The following is a 20413-nucleotide window of genomic DNA, read 5'->3' as shown; positions in this document are numbered from 1 at the left end:
AGCTTTTAAAAGCTAAGGGTTTCATTCAAATGAATACCAGAAATCTACACAGACACAACATTTTCTTGGACAGCTAACCTTAGGCATACATGGGGGCTAAACATTTCTTAGGATTCAGAGTAGTGACTAGAGAAGGTATTAATCAATATTTATAAAAGTTTTTCTCTATGGCGGAGGAAGTTAATAATTCCATAGTATCAAATGCTCTCTTCTGTGATAAATGTTAAAGTAAATGCAGAAAGCTTGTATTTACTTGTTCAGTTACCAGTGCTGTTGATGCAAAATAAAAACCAGCCCAAACAAAAAAACCAAACAAAAAACAAAAACCTACCCAACTCAGTTCTCATTAGCTGGAGATGGTGCTTACACTGCTAACAAATCAAAGAATGGAATCGAGATCCGGACTTTATAATAGATATGTATGTATGTATGTATGCGTACACATACATACATACTTAAAATAGCCACACAAATGATTGATTATTGTGCTTCATCTTCAGGACAGGAGTGCCAGGTCAGCCGCTCCTCATAAAAGGCAATGACTATCTGGGGACATTTCATGTTTGCTTCTTTGGCCAGCACCAAGTCAGCCTCATCGGAATCTTTCCTGTGTAAAGAGGAGGAAAAAAGCCGGGTCAAACCACTGCCGGAGCTGAGAACCTGCAGATCCCATGTGTGCAGAGCGCTAAAGCCAAGGCTTCCCATTTCGTCCCAGTTGTTTTTTCCATCTATCAGCCTGGAAGTAATTTCAGTTATCCTTATCTAGACAACAGAAGGAAACTGAGATCTCCAAAAGAATGGGATGACTAATAGCTTTCCTTTAACTTCAAATTCTAATGCCCCCGAACCCTACCTAACTACAAACACATGGAACCCTACCTAACTACAAACACATGACGTCACTGAAATAGGATGGGCAGGCAAAGATGGACTTTAACTCATTACGCTTTTATCAATGAGCTTAGTTAGGGACCTGAGGATCGATTCATTAAGCCCCAATAACTTTACCACCCCTCCTGCCCCCAGTACGTCTAGATATGCCACAGCCTGACCCTAACTCCCACCAAGTAAGTTCTCTTTACATTTTTGTAAGTGGAGAAAGAGGTTAATAGGTGAGGGGTTCTGGCTATGGTTCAAAGTTAACCATTCACAATTTAGCCATTTCAGGTTTCAAGTTATTTTGGGGAAGACTACAATTCTTATACTTAGCTGTCTCCTACAATATCCATCAAGAGAAGAAGCTTGCTTTGACTACCATGTCTGACATGGCAGCCTTTTATTTTTCAGATTCCTCTCTCATTTATGCACTGGCCTATGGGAACCAAAATCTCAACAATCTTTCTCTCTTTCAGGTTGTCTTTCTGAATCTTTCCTTATTCACGTTTATTCCATTTGCCAAATGACCCTTTCCAACCTTCAAAAAAGTAGACAATTTTTGCCGTAGTTTTAGCAAGTTAACTCTTATGACTAAAAATGAAATCTATCCAAACATAAGATTTGCTAAGGATGCTTTTATTTGGATAACACTTCTGCTACTTCACAGCAACCACCACTTCTTTGGCCATTTCCTGACCATGGCCTGGGTCCTCTTTGAGGACTCTATTAATTGGAACATTTGACTCATTAATCCCCTTAAGGCCCTGTTCAAGTCACCTTCTTCTATAAAAACAAAGGGTTCCCTCCCCTCCTTGCAGAGCCAGGCCCAGGGTTTCACTCACCATCTGGGCATTAAATGGGCTAATTTTTGACATTGACCCCCAGCCCCAAACCCCCCACTTTGGGTCCTTACCACTTCATGAGAAACATCAGCTCTCCACTGCTGTCTGTGGCACCAATGATTCGTTCTGGATCAAGGCCCCGAGCAAAACCCCTTGGTTTGTCAGCCTGCGGGTGAAAGGTTCAAGACTCCTGTAAGCCAACATTCTCCCCCATGGTCTAGCTGTCCTAGCCAGCTTCAAAGGGGGGGTGGGGTGGGTGGGTGTTATTAGAACAATAGGTGCAACAACCCCCCCCCCCTTTACAGATGCTGCCCAGGAGTTGGGACAGAACTTTCAAAAAGCTGGAGTCCAGTGTGAATCTATATTCCACACCAACAAAATCAACAAGTTTCAAAAGCCTAAAAGTTTAAAGTTAATTAATATGAATTATTTGGATGTCTGAAATCCAACCCAGAAGACTCAAAATATGCTGTAGCCCATGCTGTGCCATTAGAAAGAAATCAACCCTTATTTTTGACAACAGCAGTTAAAAGATTTTTGGATTGACTTTTTGTGTAATACAATCAAGGACACACTATTTCCTATCATCTCCAAGGAGAAAAAAGCTGCAGATTCCTCCCTCCCTCCCTCCTTACCCCATCACAGAGCAGAATTCCTGGAGGGAAAGGGGAACTTTGGTAATTAAACAACTAGCAGATAAAGGTAGTGGCAGCCAGTTAAAACCTAGTCTATTTTTCCTCTATACAGAAAATGCAATCCATGAAACACTGGCTAGCTCAGGAGTCCCCACTGGGGTCTTACCCAACCCTAAACCCTGTGGTTCATGCCCAGAGTCCATGACATTGAAGTATAGGATACTGACTTGTAAAGAGTACCTTTGGGGATGCACACTCAGCTAGATGCTCTAGGGAAGATCCAAACATCTGCTGCCCAAGGAAGGGCCCCTTTGGTGAGGACATGCAGGAGAGAGACTTGATAAAGGCCAGGTAAAGCTAACACCTGAGCTATTAATGACCCTGCTGGTCCAGCCCCAGGAGGGTTCCTTGGTGGGGACTGGAAGGTAGAAGTCACCCAAGTCTTTGTCTGGCATCCTCCAGGAGAGGCAGAGCCAGAGCCAGAGCCAGAGCCATGGGCCTCCCAACCCAAGGGACCAGGTCCATGCCCTTCTGGGGCATTACCCTCGGCCTCTCAAGGGGAATAACCAGTTTCAAAGTAAGAGTCAGGGCTCCTGGGGCACTTGTGATCACTAGGAGACCCCTGGTGGCAACAACATTTCCACAAATTCCCTCCCAGGAAAGGGTCCTGCCAACTTGGGCTCAGCAATACTCACAGACTCGCGCTTCTTCTTGGACTTGCTATCATCTGACTCACTATCGGATAAAGACTTTCTCTTGGTGCCATCTTTTTCTTTACCAGCCTTCTGAGAATTCAGAAAGGCTTCAATTAACTCTGGACAATCTAAGTTTTCTTCGGGTTCCCACGTATTATCGGCACTGTTGGGAAGAGCCCAAAGTGATGGCATTCAGCAGACGATCAGCAGTTGAGGCCTGGCCCAGCCCCAACAGTGGTCAGTGATGAGTTTCCCCACCAGCCCAGCGTCCGGAGGATTGCAGCACTTACAAGTATGAGTGGTCTGGAACAAGTGCAACCCAACAGATCCTCTCCCACCCGAGACCCCCTCCCCCGAACTTCTTACTGCTCCCTTGCTCAAGGTCCCTGTCTCCAAAGGTGACCTTCCCATCCTCTCCAACTTGCCAGTTAGATGGAAAGCACATGCACCCTCCCATTCATCTGAAAGCATCAGAAATCTCACATGCTCTCTCCCAACAGAAGCTGGGGACCCCAACAGCGCCGAGACTCTCACCCAGCTCTCTATGTGGGGGTAGGACCCAGGGAGTCCAGATCAGCACCCCCACCTTCTTCTCTTGGTCACAAGTGCAAAAAGTTGGTTTTGGGAGCAATGAATGTCAATGAAAAAACCACCAGGAAAAGGGGCAAATGATTCAAAAGCAGAATAGCTCAAAGAACTAAGGACGGTCTCATGGAACCTCTGTATTAAGGGACAGAGGAAGAAAGGAGGTGGCAGCTGTGGGCAGGTCATGGAGGATGGACACAGCTCCTGGGTGGTGAGAGAAGAGAAGATCCATGAGGAGGGTAGCTGGACGCCTTGACAGGTCAACAAGGCTATGAGGAGTGGAGGACAAGGGAGATCTGGCTCCAGTGAGACCACTGGGATTCCGGGAGATCCTCAGCACCCAACAAGCAAGAGAGGAAGCAGCAGAATGTGAAGTGGGTTGGAATTCACATGGGGAGGTGGCCTCCTGAGCACTAGGGTCATATGGGGAACGCCAACAGAATCATGAAATGGAGTCACTGATGGAAAGGATTTAAGCATATGGATTTTCAAAGGTTTCCATGAAATCTATTCAAGTTAAGAGCTAGGATTGTTGCCCACCAAGCCTGAGGCCCTCCTCTGGATCTGATCATAAAGGAGTGGGGGACTCCCCAGCGTCATGTGGGGAAGTCTTCCCACAGCAGAAGGAGATGACACAGGATAGGTACTATGGCAGAACGAGAGGACTCAGTAACTGGATAAAGGCAAGAGAAGAGAGATCTCGGGGACCACTGAAAGAATGGGCAGGGCTGAGGGGCTCTGCAGGATGACCAGCTGGACGCTACAGAGGCACCATGAAGCTGTGGCAGGTGAGGGCATGCTCCAGTCCCGAAGAGAAGTACAGCTGAAGCAAAAGAGATACAAGGAGGTTGGTACGGTCCAAGTGCTGCCCAAGGTCAGTCCAGCACCAGTGATCACAGACTCACCCTCTCATCTGCTGGGAACCTAGCACTTCTCTTGGGGAGCTCAGTTTCTTCCATTTTAAAATGCAGCTTGTGTCCAGATCAGGAAAGTGGATCCTTCCTCTCCACTGGCCTCAGGGGGCCACTTTGTCACCCAGAATCTTCCTTTCCTTAGCTTCTTTGGTTTCTCAGCAGGGGAATTCCAACCTGGTCTCTGTCCAGTCCCAGTCCTCCCCCTGACTGGCCTATCCTACATCACTCTCCAGGATCATGGAGGGAGATTTGGCCCTCCAGTGAAGGCCTTCTGGTGTGGGCTGGAGCTTGGGCCTGTGCCCAGTCACCAACCACCCAAGCTACCTCACACCTGCTGCCCTCCAGGTCTACAAGCTCCTTGTGCACTGAAGTTAGCTAGATGAGGCCAGCAATGCCACCCAAGTCAAATGCTCCTGGTCTTCTTCAACTTGTCTATGCTTTCCTATCTGCCAGGCCCCTAGTATCCCCCCCTTCCCCAGCAGCTCTCTCAGGGGAAGGATTCCACAGGAGACTTGCACTGTGTCCAATCCAGAACATTGCCAGAAAACCAAAGCCCCAAAATGGGAAACACTATTTGAGGTTCAAATCCACCACTTCCTCTACCCAGGTAGCTGGAGCTAATCTCAAAGCCTCCTTACCCCATTATCCATTGTGGGGTCCCTATTCAAGGTTGGCCACTGGTTCCCACAACTGCAAATCTAACTCAGGACCACTTTCTAAAGTCCAGCTCCAAGAGTCAATTTTCATAGACCCAATGGGCAGATTCTGGAAAGCCTCAAGTGTCCTCTCTGTTCATGCTGTTGTTCAGGCAGGGGTAAATTCTTGGCTCTCCTGATGCTCCTGGCTCCCCTGTCCCTTCTATGTGAAACATGAGACCAGCCTCTGGCTCACCCAGGAGGTGCAGCTGGGGTTAACCCTATGCTTCTTGACTCCTAAAAATGTTCCCTTTATCAAAGAAGACTAAGTCAAGCTTAAGAACCATGATATGTAGCTCTTTTCCTATCTGCCTTGGTGGCAGAGTCAGCAGCCCTGATGATTCCTATCAGAGCCTGAAGTGGCCACATCAGTAAAGAGATAGTTGCAACCACCGTTACCACAAGGTCTTTTACCTTAGTTCACATCAGAGGCTGCACAGAGGAGTCTGGGTAGGTTAATCAATACCAGTTGGCTTTTCTAATTGGTAGCAGAACAAGATTACATATAATCGAGTATAATGGTTAAGATCAAGAATAGTTGAAATACAGAAACATTCCTAGTAATCTGAGCTAAGAAAGCTCTTCCTGCAATTGTGCTTGTGGACTCCAGCTGTTACTGCTCCGGGGCAGGCCTCAGGGGGTATCCCCCCCAACCCATAACAGAGACCAGGTGCCCAGACCTGTCTAGTTAGCCTTCTCTGACCCTGTCACAGGCCCCCAGATGCTTGTTGTGGCTCAGGCCATCGCTCCCTGGGCTGGCAGTGAGCCTCCAAGAGTGCAGGTCTGACTATTTCTTTCCCCTTCTGGCCTCTGGGTTTAAATATTTCTAAAATCCTCTTTGATGCTGCTCAAGGGCCTTCCTCACCTGCCACTTCCCTTTGCCCCACAGGCCAGATGAATGACATTGACCTCTGGGGGGGGGGGTCCTTCATTCCTAGATTGCTCTCCTTGTCCCCTCCAAATCTCTCTAGATACTAGTACCTTTTCTCTGCTGATTAGTTTCTACTCATCCCAACTAAGGACTTGGGGTTTCCCTTCATTAGAAGGTAAGCTTCCCGAGGACACAGAGCTTGGTGGAAGAGGTCAAAGGATAGAGAAAAGAACTACTGGGGGGAGACGATGGGACACAGTGCTCCATTAAGGTGCCAAGGAAAGGCAACAGAGGACCAGCCGAGAATTCTCCAGAAAGCTGGAGAAATTAAAGCTCCAGGTACAGCTGCTCAGTCCTGAAGATCCGCCTCAATAAGCTTGGGGAGAGGAAAGCAGATCAAAGAGATGGCAGAAGGAGGGATCAAGCTAGATATGCCCTGGGAGCCAGAAAGGACGCCCCCATCTTCCCCTAGGTACGGCATGGCCACAACAGCCCCCCCCAAGGTGGACTCTGGAGAAGCGGCAGAGGCTACAATGTTACAAGAGTAACTGTGGCTGCTACAGTGACTCGGCTCCAGGGGTGGGGGAAGGGCAGGGCTGGCAGCTCCAAAGTCTTTCACCTCAGAAGCACCCAAGTACCAAGAGCCCATCTCTGGGACCTCTCTTCCAGCCCTTGGCTGAGGCCCCACGCCAGGGATCAAGGCACCTCCTTGCTCTGAAGGGGAGAAATTTGGGACAAAAGAAAGTCTGGCTGAAAAGATTAGAGAACTAGATATTCATGCTGTTAGTTCCATGGAGACTGGGCAAGTCACTTGAATTCGAAGGCACCCGCATCAAAACCGAGGATGGCTCCTCCAGACCGAGGCCAAACTGTGAGGTCAGGTCTTTGGCCAAGACTTTAGGTGGATGGCCCACTCTGGACTCCTGCTGAGTGACACCCCCCCCCCCCCCCACAGCAGATGCTTACTCTGTAAATCCTTTCCACTTTAAGAAATATTCCACTTTCCCATTCACCACACGTCGGTCCAAGACCTTCTCCACTACAAACTCCTCAGGCTCTGCTTCCTCCACTTTCTTGCTCTTGCCATTCTGTTTCTTTCCCATCTTTTGCTATTAAAAAGAAAAGGGGGAAAAAAAAAGCCATGTCAAGCATTTAGGCTTCCTTGCTTCTCACTTAACCGTCATGGGTGAGTAACTTCTACCATGTGGTAGCTGTTCCAGACTCACTTGGTACTCTACATTTACCCCACAAGAGGCCTCTTGGCAGAAGGCCGAGGGCACCCGAAGAGCCCAAGTCCTTCCCCCACCCCCACTCGTCTGTCCCGGTTTTTTTGACCCCTTGCTGCAATGCAAGGCTTGCTAGGATTGTAAATACATTTCCAAGTGCAGAGCAAGAACAAATAAAATGTCATAGCAGGAGGCAAACCAACCCCACAGATGCCTTGTCTGTTTGAGAAACCAGATGTTAACCAGGGACATGCATGGATGTGGCCAGTCACATGGCTGGTAATTGGATCAAGCATGTTAACAAGGGCTGCAGCTCAGGAGAGAGAACAAGAGCCGCACACGGTTAAAAAACGACATCTAAAATACAGCCCAAAAGTCTGAGAGGAAAACCAAGTGGGCAGTACTTGAGCTAGAGACCGCCCAGGAAATCACCGAACACGTGCCTCCCCCTCATCCCAGCTCAAACAATGAAGTGAAAAAGGTGACAGACTGGGTTCTTGGACTAGCCCTGAAGACTTGAACAAAATCTATAATCCTGTCACTCTTAAAAGCCTTCTATTTCTCTATCCCTTAAGAGAATCAGTTCTAAAATGGCTCACCAGGAGTTTGGTAGGAGCTCATGTTAAAAGGGACAGCACTGTGATTTCCTCAGCAATGTTTTCTTCCTAATTTCTTCTTCCTCACTGAAACAATTCCTCCAGATTCCCTATTTAAGCAATTTACTTCGTATATGTTTTCTCAGAAGACAATAGGTTCTATGTTTTTTAAAAACACAATGAAAACCCTAGGGGCTTGGTGGCTTAAAGTCACCTTCCAGACGAAGTGTGAATGCACAAAAAAGTGAGGAGTGTCTCAAGATTCTAAGAGGCTGAACTCTGAATACTAACACATGTGTGAAATGGGAGGTATCTTGACTCCATTACCAATTCCTCCAACTTGATTTTGTTTTCCTAAAGCTTCCAAGGAGAAACCCAGGGGGAACTACTTTGATAGTACATGGAGGGAACGTGGGTGCTGGGTGAGTGTTCTGCTTCTGAACACTGGATGAGCATCAGGGAAAGTTAGGAATGGGGGGGGGACTTAAGGCAAGAAAAGAAAAATTGGGAAAAGACAAAAAGGTGACCCAGGCAAATGACCTAACGGTCACTGTCCAGGAAAAGAGCAAAGTTCCGAAGGATAAACACACCAGATGCAGAGAGCAGGAGGAAGGAGACAAAAAAAAAGCTGAGGTCAGCCCAGGGCCCTGATGAGTTTGGTTTAGAGGCTCTTTTTCATGCTCACAATGTTCTCTTCTAGAAAAATGAACTACAAATTTCTTAGTTTATGGGTTCTCTCTGACCACGTGAAAAAGAAAAATGAATTGACTTTCCTAAACCATGTATATAAAGGAAGAGACCCGCAAGAGTTGGCCCTTCCAAAAGGAAGGACTGCCCTTCTAGGATTTTGGGGCCCTCTGCAAGGCTTTTGCAAGGCAAATGGGCTTAAGTGGCTTGCCCAAGGCCACAGCCAGGTCATTACTAAATGTCTCAGACCAGATTTGAACCCAGGTACTTCTGACTCCAAGGCTGGTGCTTTACCCATTATGCCACCTAGCTGCCCACAAGTCCCATTTTTTTAAAATCAAAAGCTGCCATTTGAGATTTTCTTGGGAAGACCTGTTTATACTTAGATACAAAGTACCGTAAGATGGTACCATCACATTTTGGAAGAGAGTGTGTCCATAGGATTTCCCTGCCTCCATCTAATTAGAGATGGCAGCAAATTAACCTTTTCACAGGCAGGTTCTTTCTGCCCCTTCACTCATCTGAACTCTCCATCACAGAAACGGTGAAACCTTCCCTTCATTTGTATAGAATTGGCCACAGGAAGCAGTCCATTCAAACAATAAAAACAGAAGTCTAGAAAAAAGTAGAGGCTAAGGAGCAACATTGTAATGGGGGCAAGACTTGGAAATTCTGAGAGCGAACAGCACTGTCAGTCACACCCCAGAACTTGGGGATCTCACCGGGCAGTCTTTCAGTTATCAGTGTGTGTCCCAGGTATTTAAGAGAACACACCAAGTCCTGCCCAATTTTCTGGCTTCTTCCGTGTGCTAGCCAAAGATCAGGTACAAAAGGAAAGCAGACAAGTGGCTCCGGCTGCGGAACACACTCACCTTCTAGGCCTACAGAACTGACTAAGGCAATGCGGGCCGGGCACGGCAGGAAGCATCTCTTTGAATTTCGGGCTGACCTCCGGCTTTGGGCAAGCGCTCAGCCCGCTAGGCCTCGGCAGCTGCAACCTTGGGGACGTTTCGGTGCAGCTCTGAGCCCGGGAGGCGCCGTGAAGCGGCCCGGCACAAACACCGGGGAGCCGCCCGGCTCGGGGCTCCGCTCTGCCCTGTCCCCCGAAACTTTGGCGGAAATGACAACCCGGCCAGGGCGCGGGCTGAGCGCCAAAGCTTAGCACACCGGAGAGAGCCGGGGGCCCTTCGGGGCCGGGCGGGCGGGCTTTAGCGTCCACCTTGGAGCGCGGCCCCCTCGGGTGGATGCGGCGGCCTGGGGGCCCCGGGGCCGGGCCCGGCCCGCACTCACCAGCGTCGTCTTGTTGGAGGCCATCTTCCCTGCAGACCCAGGAGCTCTGCCGGGGGAAACGCACGACAGTTAGCGGGCGGCTCGCCCCCCAGCGCCCCCCTGCAGCCCGGGGCCCCGGCGCTGCTGCGCATGTCCCGCGCGCGCCCCGGCCCGGCCCCGGCCCCGGCCCCGGCCCGCGGGGGGAGGGGCGCCGCACAAAGCCCGGCCGGGGCCGGCCCGGGGCCCCACCGCCCCCCGGGGCCTTCACGTGGCCGCCCCTGCCCACGCCGCGAGGCCGGGCCGCGCGGGAACAAAGGGCCGCGGCCGCGCGGGGAGCCGGGCCCCGCAGCTAACGGGACGCGCCCCGGGGCCCCGGGCCCCCGGGAGGGAGGGGAGGGGGCGGGGGAGCAAGAAAGGCACCGACTCGGCCGCCGCTCCGCGTCCGGGCCGCCGCCGCCGCCGCGCCTGCCGCCGCCGCCGCCGCCGAGCGACACGGGCCCCGGGGCCGGGCCGGGACCAGCCGCGGAGGATGGAGCGGGAGAGGGGCCGCCGCCGCCGCCGCCGCTACAGTTGCCGCCGCCGCTGGGCCGCTGCCTGCGCCGCCTGCGCTGCCCGGCCGGGGGGGGAGGGGAGCGCGGGGGCGGGGCCATGACGTCAGGGGCGGGGCCGCGGGTGGCGGGAACGGGCGGGGGAGGGGCGCGGGGCGGGGCGGGCGGGGGCCGCGGCGCGGCGCGGGGCGGGGCCAATTTCAAACTGCGCGACCGTTTGTCCCCGCCCCGCGGCCGGGCGGGGCCGGGCGCCATGGTGGCTCGGCCGCCGCGCCGCCTCGCGCGCCCGCCCGGCCCCGGCCGCGTGGCCGCCCATGGCGCCGGGCACCGCCCTGCGGGGGCGGGGGGACGCCGGCGCGCAGGCCCGGCGTGGCCCCGCCGCGCCGTTGGCGGCCGTTAGTGCGCCTGCGCAGCCGCGCTGACGTAGGCGCAGGGGAAGACGCGTTGGTCGGAGGGAAGGTTCTAGAAAAGCGGCAGCCGCGCGAGCGCCAGCAGCAGTCGCAGCAGCCGCCGCCGCCGGAGCCGCCGCGTCCGCCCGCTCCGCCCGCCGCCCGCCGCCCGCCGCCCGCCGCCCTCGGCCCCGCCGCCCGCCTCGCACCCCGCGCCCCGCGGCCGGCGGCGCTGCGCTCCCCCGGGCCGCGGCACGGCAGCCCCCCCCGGCGCCAGGACGAGTCCGGGCCGCGCCCGTCCGCGGAGGTCCTTCTCATCTCGCTCGGCTGCGGGGCCCCGGCCTGAGGCGACCGACGCCGCCATGGAGGTGAGCGGGGGCCCGGGGCCCGGGGCCCGGCCCGGCCGTTGGGCGGGGGAGGGGCGGCAGCCGCGGCGCGGCCCCGAGGCGCGCCCCCGCCGCCGCGCCCAGCCGCGCCGCCATCTTGCCGGGCTCCGCGCCCCCGCCCGGCCGGCCCGGCCCCGCGGCGCCATGGCGGCGGCGCCCCCGCAGCGCGGAGGGTCGGGGCCCGCGGGGGCCCCGGGCGCGAGTGGGGGCGCGGCGGGGGCGGGGGGCGGCGGGGCCGGGCGGGCGGGGGGAGGGGAGCTGGAAAAGCTGCTGCGCCACGCGCCCCTCCCCCCGCGCGCACCACGTGCTCGGCCCGTACAAAGGGGGGGCGGGGCGGGGGCCCGGGGCCCCGCGGCGCGGGGAGCCTCCGGCCGGGCCCGGCCCCCCCCCCCCCGCGTCCGGGCCAAGGTCACGGCGGAGGCCGCTTCTCCATTTTGCTTTCTTTCCCGCGCGCACCACGTGGCCGGGCCCGGCGGGAGCGCGCAGCCGGGGCCGCGCTCCGCCCGGGGCCTCCGCGCCCCCCCCACGGTCAAGGTCCCCGCCGCACGGCGGCCTTGGCTCGGCGGGCCCGCGCATTGTGCGGGCGCCTCCGGCCCCGGGGGCCGCGTCCGGCGTGTCCGCGCAGTGGCGCCCCCCGGGCCGGCCCGGAGCCCCGCGCCGGGGGAGGCCGCTGACGCGCGGGCCGGGGCCGTCACTAGGGGGCGGGCGGGGACAGAGCGCCCCGGGCCCGGGCCCGGCCCCGGCCCCAGCCCCGGCCCCGGCCGGCCGAGGCCCAGACTCGCCCCAAGTGTCAGAAAGCCCGGGGGAGAAACCCGGAGAAGCTCTTACACAGAGCGTGCGAGCTGGAACGAGAACCCCAATGCTTGTCTTCGTTTTTTTATTCGCAGAGAGAAAAGGAACAGTTCCGTAAGCTGTTTATTGGAGGTCTCAGCTTTGAAACCACAGAAGAAAGTTTGAGAAACTACTATGAGCAATGGGGGAAACTCACAGACTGTGTGGTAAATCGTCTTTGAATTCCTACTTAGCAGTCCAAACGAAACTTTGGCTCACTTCTAAAAAGATGACTGTTAAGCGTATTTCTTTACTGCGTAATAGATTCGGGTTTCTGTTTTATAGGTTATGAGGGATCCTGCAAGCAAAAGATCAAGGGGATTTGGGTTTGTAACATTCTCATCTATGGCTGAAGTAGATGCAGCCATGTCTGCAAGACCTCATTCAATTGATGGAAGAGTGGTTGAGCCTAAGAGAGCAGTAGCCAGAGAGGTGAGCCCAAAGGGAACTGTCTTGAGAACATCAACTGTTTTCTGGGGTTCAACTTCTTAGACTTCTGAGGCTATAGGAGTTGAAGAATTTCATCAGCTTTCTTTCCCAGCCTTGCTATTTTATTTGTACTTTGTACTTTTTTGTTACATCTGTCTCCTGGCAGTAAATTCTGCTTTTCAGACTGGGGCTACTGTTGGGTGTGCCTCAGTCCGTGCAGATAATTTTTCATTATCTTTCACTGATGTTAATACTCCTAGGATGCAAAAAAGCATACTTTTCTTGATTTTAACAGTAAGGAACCTGTGCTTAGATGAAATAAATATATGGTTTAATTTGTAAACAACACCTTGTTAGAACTGTCTTTGTCCCCTAGGAATCTGGAAAACCTGGTGCTCATGTTACTGTGAAGAAACTGTTTGTTGGTGGAATTAAAGAAGACACTGAGGAGCATCACCTTAGAGATTACTTTGAGGAATATGGGAAAATTGATACTATCGAAATAATTACAGATAGACAGTCTGGTAAAAAAAGGGGCTTTGGTTTTGTTACATTTGATGACCATGATCCTGTGGATAAAATTGTATGTAAGTAAATTACATCTTTTGTTTTCTATGTAGTGTCTGTGGAAAATTTTTGCTTTGTTTCCCTTTGCCTTTTAAAGTATTGAACTTTTCCCCAAATTAAAAAAAAAAGATGAAAATCGTAGGATGAAGGTTGATTCTCAAATTTTGGAACTTGTGTTTCAGTGCAAAAATACCACACCATCAATGGCCATAACGCAGAAGTGAGAAAAGCTTTATCTAGACAAGAGATGCAGGAAGTTCAGAGTTCTAGGAGTGGAAGAGGAGGTAGTGTGACTCTCTTGTTTTCATCAGATTAATTGCTACTAGGTAAACTCCATGCTAATTGTGAACAACTTGTTTGCAGGAAACTTTGGTTTTGGGGATTCCCGTGGTGGCGGTGGAAACTTTGGACCAGGCCCAGGAAGCAATTTTAGAGGGGGATCTGGTAAGTGCAGATAGAATACTTAAGATATATAAGCAGCCTCAAGAATTACTCCTCAAGGAGTAACCAGACATTTATCTTAGGGTGATAAGACTTATGAGGTCAAGAAATGGCCTTCAGGTTATCCCCTTGTCTTTTACTTGAATCTGCAGAGTAACCATTCAGTTTAGACTCTGCAATGAATGGGGGAGAAGACCTATTGAAGCCTAAAGCAAATTGTTAGAATCTAAGAAATCTAATTTTAGTACTAAGGCTATGTTTAAATTCTTGAGTTGTCTGGAGTTGTTCCTTAGTTTTAGAAAGCTTAGAAAGGCTAGAGAACTTAGAAGAGAAAGTGGGTCTTAAAATAAGATTTGGGAAGCAGGTAGGGGCTTAGAAAGAACTTTGGTAAGTTGGTGTGAGCAGCTAGCCCCTGGAGGAGGAGAGGAGTGCTTGATCATTTTTTCTTCTTTACAACAGATGGATATGGAAGTGGTCGTGGATTTGGAGATGGTTACAATGGATATGGAGGAGGACCAGGAGGTTAGTGTTAAGATGGTGGTTTGGGGGGTGGGGGAGATCCTCCATTTAATGGCTGCTTGTTTACATGGTTTAAAAATAAAAGGTGATTGTAGGTAGACAATGCTCTGACCAGACTTACCCTTACTGCCTTTTTCTCCAACTAAGTAAGTATTTTATTGTAAGGTTTTGAAATATACCCTGCTGGTACTTATAAAGAACCTCCCCCAGCCCCTTAGACTCAAGGTTGGACAATTCTGTATTCCTCAGACTTAGTAAAGTTAGTAGGCTTAGAATAGAGCAAATAGTAAGTTTTTTTAAGTAGAGTAGGAAATCTTGTGAACAGCTGCTGCTATGACAATTCACATTCTTAATTGAATCTGCATGTTAATGTTTTAAAACAGTAACGAAAAGCGGTTCTTGGGAAGAGAACCAAATTGTACAGCTGGTTCTTATTTTAATCCTTTAAAATATTCTTGATTTGTCCCACAAAGTAGTCAAAAGTTTTTTTAAATTTTTTTTTTTTTTTACAAAGGTAAAAGTTCTGACCCATTTTATATGTTAAGAGATTTTTCACATAAAGTCTTTATTCTCTTGTTAGGCCTTTTTTTGTTTTTTGCAAAATGGTGCTGATAAAAGCATTCTGCATCTCATTCTAATTCTAAAAGCTTGGTTTTTTAAAATATAATTTTATCTTCAAAAATCAGTTCAAATTTTGAGCTCTTTTACAAATACTTTGGTTGGAAACTTAACAGTAATCACTACTTTGATGTTTTCCTTGTTATTAAAGGAAATACAGGGTCCAAATTTTACTAGAGAATGACAAATTCAAGATTTGAAAGAGTTACGAAATTACATACTTAGTTGGGAGTTTGGGTATTTAATGTTTCTCACGTGGACAATATCTAGCAAGAAAATAGGACAGAATTCCAGAGTTTGCATGGAAAAGGAATTTTAATAACCAGAGCCAGGACCACCCCACTCCCACCCTTTTTAAAACCAATTTACTTTTGGTAAAAATTGTCTATTCTGCTAAAAATTTTTGAATAGTTGCAGTTGCTGTACAAAACAGGAAAGATGTTTTTATTTTGTTTGGAGGGCAAAGGAATTTTTCTTAGGTGTCTTATTACCTGCAAGAGCCATAGGTAACAGAATATATAGTAACATTTTCTGATTGCAAAAGTTTGACTAGAAAACCCTCAACTAGCACTTTGTTGTAGATTGGTATGCTTCCTCAGATTGAACAGTTCTCTGACTTTGAAGATATTAAGCAATTACTGAAAGGCTTATTTTATAATAGGTGGCAATTTTGGAGGTAGTCCTGGTTATGGAGGAGGAAGAGGAGGATATGGTGGTGGAGGACCTGGCTATGGCAACCAGGGTGGGGGCTACGGAGGTGGTTATGACAACTATGGAGGAGGTAATAAATTCATGTGAAAACTTTATGTGGGGAAAGTATGAATTTGGAATTTAAAATGACTTAACGCTTGAATTTAACTGTCATTTTAAAAGTGTAGAGAGGTATTATTATTGTTATAGTTTTTGTAGGTTTGTCTCACAAATATTTAAGCTTGTGTAGTATATTTTAATGTTAAAATGTTCATTGTATATGGATACTATACTTTTAATCATCTCTAATGTTCAACAGGCAATTATGGAAGTGGGAACTACAATGATTTTGGAAACTATAACCAACAACCTTCAAACTATGGTCCAATGAAGAGTGGAAACTTTGGTGGTAGCAGGAACATGGGGGGACCATATGGTGGAGGTACTGAATATAACCTTAACCTGTCTAATAAAGACTGATTTGTGGCATGAAATGATGGGCATTGTTATAAGCATCTTTGAAATGAGTTATAGCTTGGAGGGCTTACTAGTATAGTTAAGTAGGTTTTTCCTTACTCTGCTGCCCCTTTTGGTCTCAAGTGTTTGGATTCAAGAAAACAAAAGTGACAGTTTCTTCCAAAAAGACCAAAGGATTTTGCAAATGAAAAGGTAGCAAGTCTGAGCAGATAGAATCCTGGGTGTTGAATTGTAGTCATCCTGCTTATGTAGTTATTAGGCCAAATGATGCCTTAAGGATTTTTCTAAATTAAAAAAAAAATCTCAGCCCCTTAAACACTAAATAATCTGATTATACTCTGTTGTGGTTATACTTTATGGAGAAATCCTGATTGATAGATCTGTGGAAATGTTCCTCTGAGAATTTCATGTCTGAATATGAATTATTAGGAAGTGAGTTTTTTGACTTGAGATTTTCTCCAATTTTAGATTAACTTATTTGTCCTACAGATCCTGGCAGACGTAATTGTTGACGGTAACTGCTTGTTTTCTGTCTTAAAATTCTAGGAAACTATGGTCCAGGAGGCAGTGGAGGAAGTGGGGGTTATGGAGGGAGGAGCCGCTATTGAGCTTTTCTGCCTGTTTGCCATGGGTAAGTGGATTTTTATGAGAGTATTACTATTGCTATTTCTCTTGGGAGACCTAGCTGCAGGAGTAAAAGCTTTTTAGGTTCATGTTAATCTTTCCTTTAAAAACTGGTTAGATGGATAATTTCATAACCTATTTTTTTTTTACTCTTTACTTCTGTTGAAACAGGCTTCACTGTATAAATAGGAGAGGATGAGAGCCCAGAGGTAACAGAACAGCTTCAGGTTATCGAAATAACAATGTTAAGGAAACTCTTATCTCAGTCATGCATAAATATGCAGTGATATGGCAGAAGACACCAGAGCAGATGCAGAGAGCCATTTTGTGAATGGATTGGATTATTTAATAACATTACCTTACTGTGGAGGAAGGATTGTAAAAAACACAAAAAACACAAAAAAATGCCTTTGAGACAGTTTCTTAGCTTTTTAATTGTTGTTTCTTTCTAGTGGTCTTTGTAAGAGTGTAGAAGCATTCCTTCTTTGATAATGTTAAATTTGTAAGTTTCAGGTGACATGTGAAACCTTCTTTTTTAAGATTTTTCTCAAAGTTTTGAAAAGCTATTAGCCAGGATCATGGTGTAATAAGACATAACGTTTTCCTTTAAAAAATTTAAGTGCGTGTGTAGAGTTAAGAAGCTGTTGTACATTTATGATTTAATAAAATAATTCTAAAGGAAATTGTGTAATTATAGACTTTTTATTTTAAAGTTAAGGAGGGGGTAGTGTATAATTAAGTCCATTGCTAAGCTATTGTTACATTTGTAAATTTAAATGCTGATCAGAAAAAAGTGTGTTGTCTGCAATTCATCAGGATAAAAGTATCTAGATAACTGAAGGGATATCTCTGCAAAGAGAAACACCTTTTTAGATCTTTTAGATGCTGCTTCTTCAATGCAAGGAGATATCCCCAGCGAGGTACTCTTCCAGGGACACAGGTCTAGTACAAGAGAACTCTTGACGGCTACTAAAATCAGCCGGTCTTAAAAAACTGGGCTGTGTTTCTACAAAACTTTTAACTGCCATAGTTTTAGAAGGATGCCATCGAAAGCTGAGGGTGTGTAGAGAAAAATAGTTCTAAGCTTCAGTTAAACTGCTTTAGGTAAGATCTTATTTACTTTTCCTTTCTTAATTTTCCAAAAAAAAAAAGATAAACTAATACTATATGACAGTCTATTATGTCAGTATAGTGATTATTTATATGTAGTTTAACATAGCAATAAATTGAGTTAACCATTATCAACTCAAATAAATTTGTGAATCCTGTTTTCCAATATATTAAATTGACATTTGGGGGCTTTGGGGCTTTTTTTTGGGGGGGGGTCATTTGTTTTCTTTTAATTTTTTTTCTTTTCTTTTTCTTTTCTTTTTCTTTTCTCTTCTTGATGGAGATTCTGGTACTTTAACATATCATTTTTTTCCCTGCTGGAATTTAGCATTGATATGAACCAAAGGACAAGCATAATCTGCTGCCACAGGGACTGTAAAGTGCTACCTTTCAACAACTGAGGCAAGCAGGTGATCATTAAATAAAGCTTTCTTGGGGTTCCTTCAGTGGTGTTGACCAAAAAAAAAAAAGACATCAAAAAACTTAAAATTTAGTAGATCATTATGCTATCCCATCTTGACTCTTGATTCTCAAGTTACAATGGAGGAAATAAGAGATACCTCTTTGAGGATACATATAAGAGCAGGGTTTTTGGTTTTCTTTCCTTTCCCCTTAACAAAATGCAAGAGTTTCTACTTACATGTCTTAGAATATATGTAACTTGTACATTTACATAAATATATTTAAACCAACTATATCTCCCCATATTCCAATCAGCAAAATTCAGTTGGATTAACCCATGGCAAACATTCATCTTCTCCAGTATCACTGAAAAAGACAAAATAGGGTGACTTCCTTTTATAGGCCTACAGGACTTTGAAAACTAAGAAAATGACTTAACTTTTCTGTGATTGGACATGAGGCTTTATTGCCTGGGATGGGATAAGACCATCAGATTACTAGGCTTTCACCCGGCAGTCTAGTAAGAACTTTCCGACCACCACTGAAGTGATTGCTAGCTACTTTGGAGCACACATTGATCAACCTCTTCAGATACTTCTTTTTTCTTTGGCAGGAATGTGTCTTGCTGCAGGTAACTAATGAAGAAGTGGCCAACCACAGAATGTCTTCAGGAAATAAGAAATTCTGTACCATCTGAATAGATTTCTTGTGTGGTGCCTTCCTTTTTAAAAGCACTTTTTTAGTTGAAAGGGAAATGGTATTTGGATGATAATACAAAATGATCAGTTCAAATTATGGGTGATGAGAATTGTCTGTAAACATCAAAAATTAAGCTTGCCCTAGCCAGCATTCAAATTGTATGGTGTTTTAAGAACAGGTTTCGTGAACAGACAAAACTTGATTTTTTTTTAAAGTTTTTAAAATAAACATTTTTGTATCCAAGTACTTTTGTGTGATGATTACACACACAATGTGTGCCTTTTTTTTATTTCTTAGGCTTGTAGCTGTCTAAAAGAAGTATTGCCACTCCTTCAGTTTTCACTTAAAACCTGCATATTTGACAAGGTGGATTCTGTTTTACTTAAAATAACTACCCTTGTATTTTTTACTATATTTTTTCTGTTTAGCTGGATTTCTTAATGTTAGATAATGACAAATTAACTTTTCAGAAAAAGTATTTCTCCTTTAAGACCTTTTAAAACACAACATTGTGAATCCCTTCAGTTAGATTATGCTTGCAGAAGGTTACACTTGCCTGAGAAAAGATGCTCTCAAACTCCTACCACGTGGGTTTTTTTTTTTTAAGAAAACTGAACTATAAGGGTTTAACTTCGACTGTTTAGTGCTATGACAATTGAGGTTTTGAGTTGTGGCTCACAAGTCATTTTGATGACAACTAGAAAGACTACAGTTGGGATGGTTCATGTAGTGGAACCATGTGATGGTGTCCAAACTTAGGGCTTGATAAACTGTCTCTTTAAAAATTGGTGTCTGTCGAAAATACAAGGTTTCTATTTCTTTGCAAACTGTTGATGGCTTGATGCAATGTTTGACTTAAAAAAACTACCTCATCTGTGAATAAAACATGAACTTTAATTCTGGAAGAGATAAAAACATGTTCAAGTGGAGTGTAAGTGTTAATAAGTAATGGTTGCTCAAAAGCAGAATTTTTTTTTAAGATGGGCCAAGTTAGAATTTAAAATGCTCATTAAGCAAAAAAAGACGGAACAAAGGAGTTTTCTGGGGTTTTCTATTGATTTAAATATTGCCAAGTGTTTTCTTATGCCATTCACATGTAATTATTAATAGCCTCTTCCCCCTTACCCAGAAAGGACAGTCATCCACAAAAGCCATTAGAGAAGGTGCTTCCACATGTGGAAAAGTTAAGACACCAAAGGGTTCAAATAAGCTTAATGTACACAGACTTGGCCAAATCTCAGTAGCTTAGAGGTAATAGTGAAATTGCTTAGGAGCCAGGATCCAACTTCCTGCTCTACCTCTGTAAGGGAACTTGGTCTCTCCTTGTAGCTACTAACTTTACTTAGGTGACCTCTTTGATTCCTGGGTATGTCTCCTCAATGAAAGGGTTGTCTGCCAGAGTGTACCTACTAGAGAGTAGTTCAGTCCTAAGGACTTGAAAATGATGAATGTTAAGAGAATGAGAAAGTCATTCTAACAAGGTGGTGCTATTAAGTGATTGCTGTGTGATGTTTCATGTTCAACGTGGTCACAGGGCCTCCTGGCTTACCTTAGCCCAGTCAGTCTGGGTAAAGAGGAGCCTTTTGGGAATAGCCAAAGCAATGGGGTCCCAAATGAACATTTACTTGTGCCTTGTTTTGGGTCAGAAGGACTATCCAAATTGGTGTTCTCATCCTCATGTCATGGCAATGAAGGGTAGCTAGGTGGTGCAGTGGATAAAAATGCAGATTGGGGAGGCAGGAAAACTTGCTAAACATTTTGCTACTTGTGTGACCCTGGGAAAGTCACTTCA

At 47.1% G+C, this 20413-nt stretch overlaps 2 protein-coding genes across 8 annotated transcripts; one reads left to right on the top strand and one right to left on the bottom strand.

The window, feature by feature from the left end:
* Positions 1-392: 392 nt before the first annotated feature.
* CBX3 (chromobox 3) lies at positions 393-10364 on the bottom strand. Of its 3 annotated transcripts, none has more exons than XM_074195517.1 (7): positions 10312-10364; positions 9913-9958; positions 7080-7222; positions 3049-3211; positions 2594-2662; positions 1790-1884; positions 393-607 (listed from the first exon to the last, which is right to left on the bottom strand). In XM_074195517.1, the coding sequence occupies exons 2-7, from the start codon at positions 9934-9936 to the stop codon at positions 481-483; spliced, it is 621 nt and encodes a 206-aa protein (XP_074051618.1). In that variant the 5' UTR covers positions 9937-9958; positions 10312-10364; the 3' UTR covers positions 393-480. The 3 variants fall into 3 exon arrangements, with proteins under 3 accessions (XP_074051618.1, XP_074051620.1, XP_074051619.1); XM_074195519.1 differs by having other exon boundaries at positions 10316-10334; XM_074195518.1 differs by lacking the exon at positions 2594-2662 and having other exon boundaries at positions 10312-10353.
* Positions 10365-11035: 671 nt separating this feature from the next.
* Positions 11036-18864, top strand: HNRNPA2B1 (heterogeneous nuclear ribonucleoprotein A2/B1). 5 transcript variants are annotated; one of them, XM_074195513.1, is made up of 13 exons: positions 11037-11196; positions 12102-12212; positions 12331-12477; positions 12851-13061; positions 13224-13325; positions 13405-13485; positions 13942-14004; positions 15281-15400; positions 15629-15751; positions 16333-16417; positions 16582-17514; positions 17849-17922; positions 18536-18864. In XM_074195513.1, the coding sequence occupies exons 1-10, from the start codon at positions 11191-11193 to the stop codon at positions 16392-16394; spliced, it is 1026 nt and encodes a 341-aa protein (XP_074051614.1). In that variant the 5' UTR covers positions 11037-11190; the 3' UTR covers positions 16395-16417; positions 16582-17514; positions 17849-17922; positions 18536-18864. The 5 variants fall into 5 exon arrangements, with proteins under 5 accessions (XP_074051616.1, XP_074051615.1, XP_074051614.1 ...); XM_074195512.1 differs by having other exon boundaries at positions 17849-17930; XM_074195515.1 differs by lacking the exon at positions 16582-17514 and having other exon boundaries at positions 11036-11196.
* Positions 18865-20413: the final 1549 nt, after the last annotated feature.

The sequence above is a fragment of the Macrotis lagotis genome, chromosome 7, assembly GCF_037893015.1.
Source record: "Macrotis lagotis isolate mMagLag1 chromosome 7, bilby.v1.9.chrom.fasta, whole genome shotgun sequence".
Classification (NCBI taxonomy): Eukaryota; Metazoa; Chordata; class Mammalia; order Peramelemorphia; family Peramelidae; genus Macrotis; species Macrotis lagotis.
This window is presented reverse-complemented; position numbering and strand designations above follow the sequence as displayed.